This window comes from Myotis daubentonii, chromosome 18 (assembly GCF_963259705.1).
Source record: "Myotis daubentonii chromosome 18, mMyoDau2.1, whole genome shotgun sequence".
Classification (NCBI taxonomy): domain Eukaryota; kingdom Metazoa; phylum Chordata; class Mammalia; order Chiroptera; family Vespertilionidae; genus Myotis; species Myotis daubentonii.
This window is the reverse complement of record NC_081857.1, coordinates 27540384-27553640: the sequence shown is the minus strand read 5'-3', so window position 1 is coordinate 27553640 and position 13257 is coordinate 27540384. Positions and strand designations below refer to the sequence as shown.

The 13257-nt window shown below is 36.2% G+C and overlaps 1 protein-coding gene across 2 annotated transcripts in view; it reads right to left on the bottom strand.

The window, feature by feature from the left end:
• The window catches only part of KIFAP3 (kinesin associated protein 3), a 112203-nt gene that overhangs the window by 31659 nt on the left and 67287 nt on the right, over positions 1-13257 (bottom strand). For both annotated transcript variants that reach the window (XM_059674094.1, XM_059674093.1), the window contains exon 18: positions 3104-3293. In XM_059674094.1, the coding sequence (XP_059530077.1) occupies positions 3104-3293 (190 nt within the window). The remainder of the gene's footprint in view (positions 1-3103; positions 3294-13257) is intronic.

The following is a 13257-nucleotide window of genomic DNA, read 5'->3' as shown; positions in this document are numbered from 1 at the left end:
TTGTGTGGGATAAAGTAGATATCAATAATGGAGAAAATGAGAAAAAGAAATGACTCAAATAGATAAATCATAACTTACTTGGCTGTCTCTGATAAGACACACCATAGAAACACATATGGAAATGAAAACTGTAGTTTTACAATGATTCTTAGACAGAAGCAAACCATTTTAAGCTTCACATTCCAGAAATGTATTTATATGTCAAATGCTAGGAATAAGATTCACCAAAATTGATGAAGAAAAACAAAAAAGTAAAAAGTCATTTAGAGTGGGTAGTGGTAGTAGTACAGCTTTACTCTAAGTGACAATATGCTTCCTCTGTTGGTAAATGTTCTAAAGCAAACAGCATAATTTTCATGACAGAAAAGGAGTTAGTCAGTGATTACAATCATAATAATTTTAGACTCCAAGGAAAAAATATTGTAACTAAAGGAAATGCTAGATTCCTATTTTATATGACAATATTAAAATCCTTTAAAAAAATAAAAGCAAGAAAGAAACATATACGTTTTGACATATTTAACAGTTTGAATATACAGAAGGCAATACTAATGACTACAAAGTAGCAAATGATATTTCATTTAAAGTAAAAGAGAAAGCCCAAGGAGTTATGGGCCACTAAGCTTAACCTCTGTGGCTAAAAAGCTACTGACCCTGCTTTTATTGGAAGAAGCCTAACGTTTCATGGAGACCAGGGACTCAAATAAGATGGCTTTCAAATCTGTAGAAATACAAATTTCTCTGAAGTTTCTGAAGATACAATGGCACACAATAAGAGAAAAGAGGCTGGCATTATCTAGGTTTCCATGACACATATCAAGAGAGATCACAGAGATTCATTTAGTAGATGAACTATTCACGGAAAATGAACTAGGTAAAATATTAATATACTAATAAAATAGATGGCTTGATATAAGAACTATATCTTTAAAATCACAGCAATGTACTCTCCACCCTATCATCAGGCCACAGGTATTAAAAAACCACCATGAGTATATCTAATGATAATATTCCACCCTTCAAATGTTTAAATTTACTTTTCCATCAGTGGTGGCTGTTTCTAAATTATGCATAAATTTATTTAATTTAATTTAGATTTTCCACAAAAGCCTAAGTTGTACATTTTAATTACAAACTATCTTACATAAAAATGTTTATGATTTTCATTTAAGAGGTTAATTTAAATAAACTAATTTTTGGAAATGTGCTTTAACTTTTTTTTTAAGGGTATAGATAAGAGTTTTATTTAATTACAGCGAAGTCCTCTCAGCAAACTGAATATTTTTTCTTCTTTTTTTTTCTTTCAAGATCATTTATTTAATAATTTACCTAATTCCCGTTGATATAAAATGCTACTTCTATTATGTACTAAATGTCCACATATACTTTCTTTTTTCTTCTTTTAAATTTTTTTTTCTTTATTGATTAAGGTATTACATATGTGTCCTAATCCCCCCATTGCCTCCCCACCCCACTCTCATTCATGCTCTCATCCCCCTGGTGTCTGTGTCCATTGGTTATGCTTATATGCATGCATACAAGTCCTTTGGTTGATCGCTGTGCTTTAACTTTTTAGAAATCTGTTCTAAAATTCTAATTGTATTAAAACAACAAAGTTGAATACTGTGGTTAAAAGTTTCATTTGGTTTGAAAACTATGATTCACACTGAAAAGTAGCTATCAATCTTCAAAGCAAGAAATCTGATTCCAAGAAATTCTGATTTCTATTAACAAAAAAATTCATATCATATATATTTTACATCATTTTACTTCATGAATATCTGAATATGTAAGGAACAGCTGCTTGCCATTACTGAACTAAGAAATTTCGGTTGGTTGAAATTAATGATCTACACCATCTGGTTTGAAACACAAAGCAGTATTTCATAACTACTGTAAAGTTCAGTTAGGAAGAAATCTATTTGATTTTCAAAGTAAAGTATCAATTTTCTAGGATTCAAATAACTATATGAAATATAAAAATAATGCAGTGTTTATGGGCAATTTGCACAATACCCAATTATGAATACACATGAATTAATATATAGTAGGAAAAAGGTGAGCCATTAATTTAGATATAATTACTTTCATGCTTTTTATTTCTAACCTGCTACAGATCTTAACCCTTTGAGTGCCAACCAATATCCTAGGAACTATGCTAAAATTGCCAAGGCATTTTTGCTGATTTTACAGCAGTTTAGGAAAAAAATTATGAATCCAAGTAAATTAAGTTACATATTCAAAAACTTAAGGAAACCTTTACTACATTGACATATTTAGCAATATCATCATCACTAATAAAAGCAGACTTAGAACTGGACGTCATTCTGAAGCTTTGATAGCGCTCCCAGCACTTTTGGCGAAAGACAGGAGGAGCGTGATCGCGCTCTCAGGCACTCTAGGGGTTAATTAGAAATCCTTTCCTTCCACTGCTCAACTAAATGAATTCAGTGAAGTAATATTAATACTGGCAACTGTGAAACATATTAAGAGCCAAAATATGGAAAAACTTACCAATCTTTGTGCCAAACTCATCCCTGGAAAAAGGCAGTATGGCAGAATCAACAAGGTTATAACATATGTAAGATTTACCTTGAAAACACTAGCCAAGTTTAGAAGGAAAAATTTATCGCTATAAAGTATCTACATCATCCCAACCAAATAAGAATCATCAAATAGTTTACTACTTTGAAAAGAAAGCAAAACTATGGCAAAAGTAGAGTGTTAAAACAAAATGCAGGGAAAACAAAACATAAATTAATAAGTTATACATTTAAATAAAGAAAGAAAAATACATATTACACTTTCAAACAGAAGTCAGAAGTCCTGAAGATGTCATTTTAAGTTATATATTCTAGAATGTAATCAATTAAGAGCAATTAATTTTCCTGGCCATGGCCTTTTTTATTGAGATCACATTATAAAAAAGTTATTATTTTGGAAAAATAACAGTGAGCTATTAGGATTGCCTGGTGAGAATTGATGTTATGTCTGAAATGATTAGCAGAAGACGTTTATACTCTAAAAGAAGTGCTTACGAAGCTTGGGAATGAGCAAGGTTGGCAGATCAAACTAGAATGCAGACAATTGGTTACCATCTTACCTGAGCTGTAGAAAAGGTCAGGTCTTTCAAGAATATCTCCTTCATGGATGTAAGGCTCAATTCGATCATCACCATACAAATATTGCTCACTCTCATCCATCTGACGACTCTCTACCATTTCCAGCCACTGAGAGTTATGCCAGCGGAACTTTTCACTCTGAATTTTCTTAGCCCATTCTTCATCATATTCCTATCGAAAACAAATAGTCAATTATTACTATGTAAGCCTAGGAAGGAACTCCTTTGACACTCAGATAACAGTACTTTTATCTTGTGAGAATTGGGGGTGGGGGGGGGGGTCAGAGGAAACATTTAAAATACCTGTTCAGAATTATTTTATATAATAATCAATAAAAATAAAATAATAAATACATATCTTAAAGATATTTCTGTTTGGATTACCAGTTGCTAATGGCAATGTCAAAAATTGGAAAAATCTTAAATTTCACAAATTCTTTATCACTAGACCATAGGTAGGGAATCAGACTTCAGCTTTCAAAGAGTTTTGTGGCCATTATTTGTGGCACTAATGACAGGTAGGGAAGCATTCAAATTACATCTTTAGCTATGTCTTTTTGTTTAGTTAACAGTTTTCAGTAGGAAGAAAAAGCACTAGTAAAGTATTTCTCCTACTACTGAAATGGTTACTATGGAAAACAAAATAATAATGTTATCTTATTTAGTCATAATTATGTCTATCTCCTGCTTCAGCCATGAATTCCTAAGGAGTGAGACTGCCTTATTCACCGCTGTACCTATAATACCTGTTCACAGAGAACATCTTTGGTGCATATTTTGAAGGACAAAAGACAAGTTATTCTAAACTTCAGCTGAAGTTATCTAGCTTTCAGCTCTTTCCACAGATTATGGCTACTTCTGACTAATGTATTCACTTAACAATTAATGGACAGTACCACTGATGGCATAGGTGGAAAAAAAAAGGATTCAGGTATTTCTTATCCTAATACTAGAGTTCTTAGTTTTAAATCACTCTGTTACCTCTTTGACACTTTTGTTTATAGTCATCTAAAAAGGAGTTGGAAAAGTGCCAGCTAACAGTACCGTCCTCCAATAGTCAACACAATTAAGATAACAGAGGTAGACCAAAGATACATTTTAGTCAAATTATTGAGCAATTTTCACCCAAAGTTGAGGCTCAAGTCAAAAATTGTCATCATGCCCTAACCGGTTTGGCTCAGTGGATAGAGCGTCAGCCTGCGGACTGAAGGGTCTCAGGTTCGATTCCGGTCAAGGGCATGTACCTTGGTTGCAGGCACATCCCCAGTAGGAGGTGTACAGGAGGCAGCTGATCGATGTTTCTCTCTCATCGATGTTTCTAACTCTCTAGCCCTCTCCCTTCCTCTCTGTAAAAAGTCAATAAAATATATTTAAAAAAAACTGTCATCATAAAATGAATTTCTGGAATGTAAGAATAATCTGAAATTTTATAATAAAGGTAATTATTATTTTCTTATTAATAATTTACCTGTTAATTTTTTAAAAGTTTCACAGTATCACTAAATCTTTTAGTGGTATCAGCTTTCAGACTGTCACATTTGAAACTATATAAATGTTCTTTTACAACTGAGGTTGGTGTAGGTAGGAGATATTCTGGGCTATGGTACTGCTAATGGCAACTTGGCCACTGAATTATTAAACTTTTCTTCTTTCTAATGGTTTTCTATTAATATCCTTAATAGCTATCAATTTATTTCCAAATATAATTATTTAAAATTAAATTATATAGAAGTAGAGCTATGATAAACATTATTACATTTTACTTTAAAAACAATAAACATTTATTTATTTTTCTTTATTAAGGTATTACATATGTGTCCTTATCGCCCTGTTGCCTCCCCCCGCTCCCCCCCCCCTCATACCCTCACCAATTCAACTGTTACAATTTCAATACTTAAATCACTGAAGGAGATTCTTTATTCGAAGTTATATTTTCAATGCTAACCTATATTTAAAATTGACAATTTAGATATAAACAATACATCCTAAATCCTCACAGTGATTAGATACAATCATTTAAACAATCATCCAATTGTTGATCACACATAAGTTGTTCTGATAAAATAAGAAAATTCAGATAAAGCATTTAGAAAACCTGTAAACCTATATTGAAAACACTTAATGTTCACCATTACTGTTAATTAATTGAAGTAACGGCTCTCTAACTTAGGTACTATTCTTACTGCCATTTTACAAATGAGAAAATGAGGCCCAGAACACTGAAGTAACTTTGGGCAGCATAAATGTTGAAAAGGCAGTTAAATAGAGAATAAATGAACACTTGGCAGGGTCACTGTAGAATGGATTCTTCAGTGAATGCATATAATAAATGACTTCCAAGGTCAACTTTCAGCTCTAAGATTTTTATGAAGGGGTCGAATTGTTGACCAAGCAAGTAGCTTCTGGTCTGGTAAGTATATTACACACTGTATTCTCAATCATGTTTTCTTGACCTGGCCACACATAGGAAGGTGTTAGGGAAAAGGGGAGTTGAAAAAAATAATAGTACAGAAATGTTGTTACAAGTAGTTTCACTGGCTACAGATTTTAATAGATCACTTTGGTTTTAAAAAATTAAATAAAATACTAAGTGGTGCTAATTATGCAATATGAACACCGTGATTAGCTTTAAAATAATTTAGCCCAAATGCTAAATATAACTTTGAATCTCTTTAAAGTATATGACTTCAAAAGCACAGTATATAATTTTTGGTTCCACATGTGGCAAAGTTAGCTGCAAATAAATATTACAGTCATATTAAAAGTGGCCAAATAATTTAAGAACGATCACATATACACTTATAGAAGAAAAGGATGAACTTACTATCCATTAAGGTAAAGAATTTGATGCATAAACAAAAAGCAAGATGATATTTTGGGCAAGAAATTCTAACTGGCCTTTTTTCTAAAAGATAAGTTAGTCACAAGTCACCAAAACTCCCAGGATATATGCCTTATAATACCAAAAATCCTATGAAATCTACATTAAATACTGGAACTAATTTAAGTGGTATTGTTTCTTTTATGGATATTAGCTTGTTTCATTTGGCAAGAGGTATAAAACTAACTTTTCATTTTGGTAGAAGAACTTAAAATCTGATTATCTGAATGAAGAAGTATTCAAGGAAGATGATTTAAAAAACCCACATAATTTGACTGTTTTACTATAATTTAAGTTCAAGCATTTGGATTCCTAGTGTAAGAACAGTAGTTAAAACCCAGTCAAGTGCCCTGGCCCTTGTGGCTCAGTGTTAGAGCATCAGCCTGCGCACCAAAGGGTTGAGGGTTCGATTCCCCTCGAGGGTACGTAGGTTCATTCCCCGACCCCAGGGGTGCCTTCAGGAGGCAACCAATCGGTGTCTCTCTCTCACACTGATCTTTCTCTCCTTTCTCTCTCTTTTGCTTAAAAAAAAAAATCAATGGAAAAAATATCCTCACGGTAGTATTAACAACAAAAAAACCCCAGTCAAGAGCCCAAAGCCTATAAAATACAGGGTTTGCTATCCTATTAAGAGTAAAACTTGCCTCTTTACTAATAACTGTGAAATGTCAGTGGTAGGTATAATTCAAAAAGTAAATCCTTAAACCACATATCCATAAAGTGTACTTAGCCTAGTAAGTAATGCTCTGCACACACATACACACAAATTCATGCTTATTCTAGGAGTTATCATCTTATACCCTTCTCGTAAAATTGTACTATTGTAATTTAATAATAAAATATATTTAATAAAAGTATAAATGTGTAATAAAGATGTTTTCTTCACAAACAGCCCTTCTAATTAAGCCTTCTTATTGCCTTTCAAGCTTACAGCAATGTTCTTAATGAACCTACACATGCATACCTGAGTTTTTAAATAAAGACTACCCGCACTCCATGCAAACACACAAACCAAAAATATCCGTAAGCACCAGTGGTTAACATTTGACACGCAAGCATGGCTGGTTAGTGTCTTGGGCACAGACCTAGTACCAAATGTAATACGACTACCCTTAGGCTAGTCCAGGGGTGGGCAAACTTTTTGACTCGAGGGCCACAATGGGTTCTTAAACTGGACCAGAGGGCCGGAACAAAAGCATGGATGGAGTGTTTGTGTGAACTAATATAAGTTCAAAGTAAACATCATTACATAAAAGGGTACGGTCTTTTTTTTTCAATAGTTTTATTCATTTCAAACGGGCCGGATCCGGCCCGTGGGCCGTAGTTTGCCCACGGCTGGGCTAGTCTGAATTCCTTTAAAGTTTCATCTTCTTTATAAGTTTATGACTGAACTAGAGGCTCGTTGCACAACTTTGTGGACGGGTGGGGTCCCTTGGCCTGGCCAGCGATTGGAGCCCATTGAGCTGTCTTGCCCAGTCCCGATTGGGGCCGGCTGGATGGGGGGATGGACCGTGGGAGGTTGGTTGGCTGGCTGAGGGGAGGGAATGCAGGAAGTTGGCCAGCCGCAGGAGGTTGACTGTAGGAGTGCACAGACCACCAGGGGGTAGTTCCTGCATTGAGCCTCTGCCCCCTGGTGGTCAGTGTGCGTCATAGCTATCGTCCAGTCGTCCAGTCATAATGGCCGCTTAGGCTTTTATATATATACTAGAGGCCTGGAGCACAAAAATTTGTGCACTCGGGGGCGAGGGGGGTTCCTCAGCCCGGCCTGTGCCCTCTCGCAGTCTGGGACCCCTCAGGGGATGACCACCTGCTGGCTTAGGCCTGCTCCCAGGGGATTGGGCCTAAGCTGGCAATCAGACATCCCTCTGGCAGCCCGGCAGCCCTCGGGGAATGTCCACTTGCCGGCGGGGAGCAGGCCTAAGCTGCAGTCGGACATCCTTAGCGCTGCTGAAGAGGCAGGAGAGGCTCCCACCACCACTGCTGTACTGGCAGCCATCAGACTGGCTTGTGGCTGAGCAGAGCTTACTCCTGTGGGAGCACACTGACCACCAGAGGGCAGCTCCTTCATTGAGCGTCTGCCCCCTGGTGGTCAGTGTGTGTCATAGTGACCAGTCATTCCCAGTCTTTTTGCTGTTAGGGTCAGTTTGCATATTACCCTTTTACTATATAGGATAGAGGCCTGGTATACAGGTGGGGGCCGGCTGGTTTGCCCTGAATGGTGTCCTGAATCAGAGTGGGGGTCCCGCTTGGGTGCCTGGCCAAGGGGCTGATGGCTGTTTTCAGGCTGCCCGCCCCCTTCAGGTTGGGGGTCCCCACTGGGGTGCCTGGCCAGCCTGGATGAGGGGCTGGTGGCTGTTTTCACACTGCCCACACCCCTTTCAGGGTGGGGGTGCCCACTGGGGTGCCTGGCCAGTCTGGATGAGAGGCTGAGGGCTGTTTTCAGGCGGGCCAAGCCTGCAACTGAAGCTCCCAGTCTCTCCTTTTTATCTTTATTTTTTTTTTATTCTGGGATTTATTTACCTTCTGTAATTGAAACTTTGTTGCAGCTCCAGCTCCAAGGCCGGCTGGCTGAAAGCAGGTTTCTGGGGTTTGTTTAGCTTCTATAATTGCAACATTGTTGCTTAGAGTGCAGCTCAGAGCTGGGCTGTGGCAGGCGGGGAACCTTGGCTTCCTCCATCACTGGAGCAAGCAAGCCTCCTGTTCGCTTCAGCTGCCTGGCTGCTGGCCGCCATCTTGGTTGGCAGTTAATTTGCATATCGCCCTGATTAGCCAATAGGAAGCGTAGCGGAGGTATGGTTAATTACCATGTTTGTCTATTATTAGATAGGCTGTAGGTAAACCTATAGAACCAGGGCATCTCTTAACATTTTAGAGCCAAAAAGTTTGAGTAGCACTGATATAGATTGTAGTGTCATTTTCCTTATTAAAAATAACTTTATTTTGGTTTTAAGTGTTTTTGTACTGTAAAGCCATGGATCTAACTCTCTGTGACTAACAAGGTTAACAGGTGCGTTGTTGTTTACAGGATATCACAATGAAAACATGTAGTTGTCTCTTCAGCTTTTCAAACACAAAACAAAACAATCCCCTTCCCCCAGTTTTTCCTTCAGTAAACATGAGACAGAATATGTTATTCTATACCAAGCTGTGTGATCATTTAGGATATAGGAAATTATGTTTTGTGAAAGATCCAACAATGACTACAGATTCCTGCTATAATGAATCCACTACAATGACAAGTGGAGTTTTCATGAGAGTGGCCTTGAGATTTGATAGGTATGTGTGGCTTGTTGTTATAGACCATAGCGAAGATAACAACAAAACCCTTGACCAAGCAGTATCAAGGCATTAAAGTCTCAAGCAGTTATACCAGGACTTTAAAAAAAATATTTGGCATTTTATGATTATAAAACTGTGTCAGTATTGAAAGTAGAAAATTATAGAAATACCCATAGTGCCTTTACCTAGGTAGAACCACAATAAAAAAGAACCAGTTTTCATTGATTTAAATTCCAGTATTAACAGCTAACTTTGGAAAATATTTTAAAATATATATAATTAAGTTCAGAGGCTAAGTATAAAAATTATCAAGATATTGTACTTGTGCTACTTTGTGATATACAGCCCCAGGTATTCTGGAGTTTACCAAATGTAGTATCTAGGGATGAAGCACGTTTGTTATGAGGAACACAAAATTCTTTTAAAGAATTAATTTCTCTTTTCCTTAGTGGTAAACACTGGTTCGAGTCAAATGAGATAGTATTGTTTTGCTATATGATGCTGGCCTTGGATCTTTATGCTTCTGTGACACTGATTTTTATGTTCCAGATTTCTTGAAAATAAAATATTTTAGCTAATGGTTGTTGACTGTTTATTCAGCAAGTGTAGTTAATAGGCTAGTATTGTGGTTCCAAGAGTTTTAGACTTCAGGAAGGTTCAAAAGTAAATGTTGGGAATTGCCATTAAATGTAAATCAACTGCCATTTACTATTGTTATTTTAGAAAAGAAAGATCATTTTAACACTAAAAATATAAGCAAGATAATCTGAAAATAGACATATACTTTCCAAAGACAAAACATGTTAACAAGTTTACATTTGCAACTCCTCCAAGCCGTGGTCTCTCTGCATGCATTTGTTTCTCTCTTTCTCTCTCTCTCCCTCTCTCTCTCTATCTTTCTCTCTCTCTCTCCATTTTGTATTTCTCCTCCACTTTGGTGAAACACATAGAGCTTTACCCTACTCCCATGGCAAGCGTTCTGGAATCCCAGGCCTCAGCCAACTTCTATGTTATCTTCAATGAGCACAGTTTAGCATCCATGGCAAAATCATAGTTTCTCTGTGTCTCAGAGTCTGAATTTACGTATATTAATAATATGGCATGGTATAATGCAAAGAACATTGGGCTAGGAGATCTGGGTTCTGATTCTGGCTCTGATACTAAGAGAAGTATGTAACCTTTTAAGATATTAAGGTATTTTAATATCTTTTGGCTCAGATTCTTCATTTCTAAAATGAAACAAATCTAAGATTTATTTAAATTACAACATTTTATAAATAAAAATCTATGATTAATACCATTACTTATAAAGTTGTTGAAATAATTATTCCCCCAAAACTAAAGAATACTGGCAGTATAAGTTTATTTTAAAAAGTTAAATGGCAACTCTAAATGAATATTCTGTGTCAAAAATTTAATAAATTCAACATATACCAATTAAATCTATTCCCTTTAACCTCTCTGCTCCAAATATCTACTTTGCTCTTCTATTATCACCCCTCATTATCAGAAAGTAACTATGGAAATTGAGGGATGTCATAGCTAAGCCACAGCTAAGACATATAAAAATATATCAAGCCATTGTGGAAATACTCTAGGAATATATAGAGTGTCCCCCCAAAAATGTATACACACACTTGGAATAATTATAAAGGCAGTGTTTATTAAAATACATTTCATTATCAAAATTGAGCTATCAGCTGTTACAGTGTGTTTACATTTTGGGGGGACACGCTGTAGTTGTTTTCTCCGTATTTTTCAAATGCTTCTTTTCACAAGGAGTGCACCCTGACAGCCGCACTTTTGAGACTTGAGTTTGTCTAATATTTAAAGGTACACAACACTATGTCTTTTATTTTCTTCTCAGCTCCTGACATCATGATCTTAAGCGCTCAGTTTCCATAAATTCTAAAGTGTCATGAAGAACTTATGGTTTGACTTTCTATGGAATGTGCCATCCTTTTTGAAGTCCTATATTGTTGTTTACTACTTAACCCCTGAAACAGTATGAAGCCTTAACCAGCCTATTATCAGAGCCTGTTCATTATCAGGAAAACTCTGTCACTGGCTTCCGTCACACCTTGTATCTGATTAACACAATACAGGATAACATAGAGCTACATAGATCTGCTCTGTGTCCTAAAATTCTTGATGGAAAACAGACTTTCCTTTCTCCTTTAATGTGGCAGCCCCCTAAGTGAGAATGTAATATGGTTTATTTAATACAATTCTTCATACTAAATTAAAGCAGATCTAGAGTAATTCAGTTGCTCATTAAGGTTAAGTTAGTAGCTGCTAAAAGATGCCTTTTATATCTTAGAAATGACTTCTCATAATGATATGTATGTGATATGTATATGTAGATACACATAATTAAATATGTACATAATAGAGATGCTGACTTTTATGCACATATTGCCTATTTTGCAATAATATTATTCCCACTGCTGCCTTTTAGTCTTGACTATGGATGGCATTTTCTAACCAGACCTCACAGTAGAATTATCTCTTCAATCTGTTTAAAGCACCGAGGGGGCTCATATGTGCAATATCACTTTAAATATTATGTCCAGTCAGACCACAAAAGAAAAGATATAACTGTACAGAATGTAGTTAAGCAAGAAATCATGATCCTTATCTTTCATACTATGCTTGGGTTCTTTTAAATCTAACTGTTGCCAACTAAAAAAATCAATAAAGTTACATGCATAGGACTGGCAGGGATATACACACACTCACACACACACACACACACACACACACAAAACATACAGTAGGTCCTCACTTAATGTCGTCGATATGTTTTGTGACTTTAATTGAAACATCATACTAAACCAACTGTACTGTAGTTTAATGGATATAAACAAGAGTTAAGTCCCTAGGGCATCTCCTCAATGTTATAAAGAAAGGACTTTGAAGGAAATGACATTATTTGAGGATCTGGTGTGTGTGTGTGTGTGTGTGTGTGTGTGTGTGTGTGTAAATTCTAAAAAGCTGGAAAAAATATCCTAATGTCTGCCTTTCACGTTTATGCAATGTAAAAATGAACTCCAAAAGAGGGCTAGCCAAACTTATCTCATTAAACCCAATTTGACTGTATGAAACTGAGACATAAAAGTCAAAATTATAAATATGAGAAATTAAAATTTGCCAAGATTATGAAACAAAGAAGAACCAACTCCACTTACTCTAGAAAGAACATCTTAGAAGTTTCTGTCAACAACTTAGAAATCTGCTCTGTGCCTATAACCAACCTGCAAGTCAATTAACAGTGACTACTCTCTAGTCATTTTACCCAATTACTACCCCCTCACTGCTTTTGAAAGCCTGTCCTGAAATAACCTAACTTCCAATGCTAACCCTCTTCCTATCCCTATGAAGCTTCCTCTAAAACTTCCCTTTTAAAGATGTAGGAGGCATTTTTAAGATACTCCCCCTTGCTGTAAAGATTATTAATAAACACAGCTTTTCTGTCTGACACAAGCTTTCCTGGTCATTTTTATGGAGACCATAACAATTGAGGTCTTAGAGGTTACATGTAAGCCTACATTGATTTATCTCATTTCAATCCACCAGTCTTATTTAATATGATTTTGTCTATCCTAGAATGAAGACAACACCTATTTTCCAAGTTTAAAATACTGGAGCTAGCTATTAATTCCAGATAATTGAAATACACACAATCTGCCCATGATCACAGAGTTCCTCAAAGAAAAAGGGCCGCCACTGAAAATGTCAGCAATGCAAGCCTGTGTTAGTACCAAATCACTTGGGCCCGTGGCTGACTATGGACAACAAACATTAATCTTTACTAGAGAACTCGGTACATTCCTTTTCCTGTTAACATCCTGTAGCCACAATGTGCCATTGGTATGGAACATGTATGGGCAGGGCCATGTAGTTGTACTGCTCCCGGAAGGCCAGCTCACATCTAGAACTCTTGTGTTCTATAGAGTCCCAATGGTAAACTTTTACA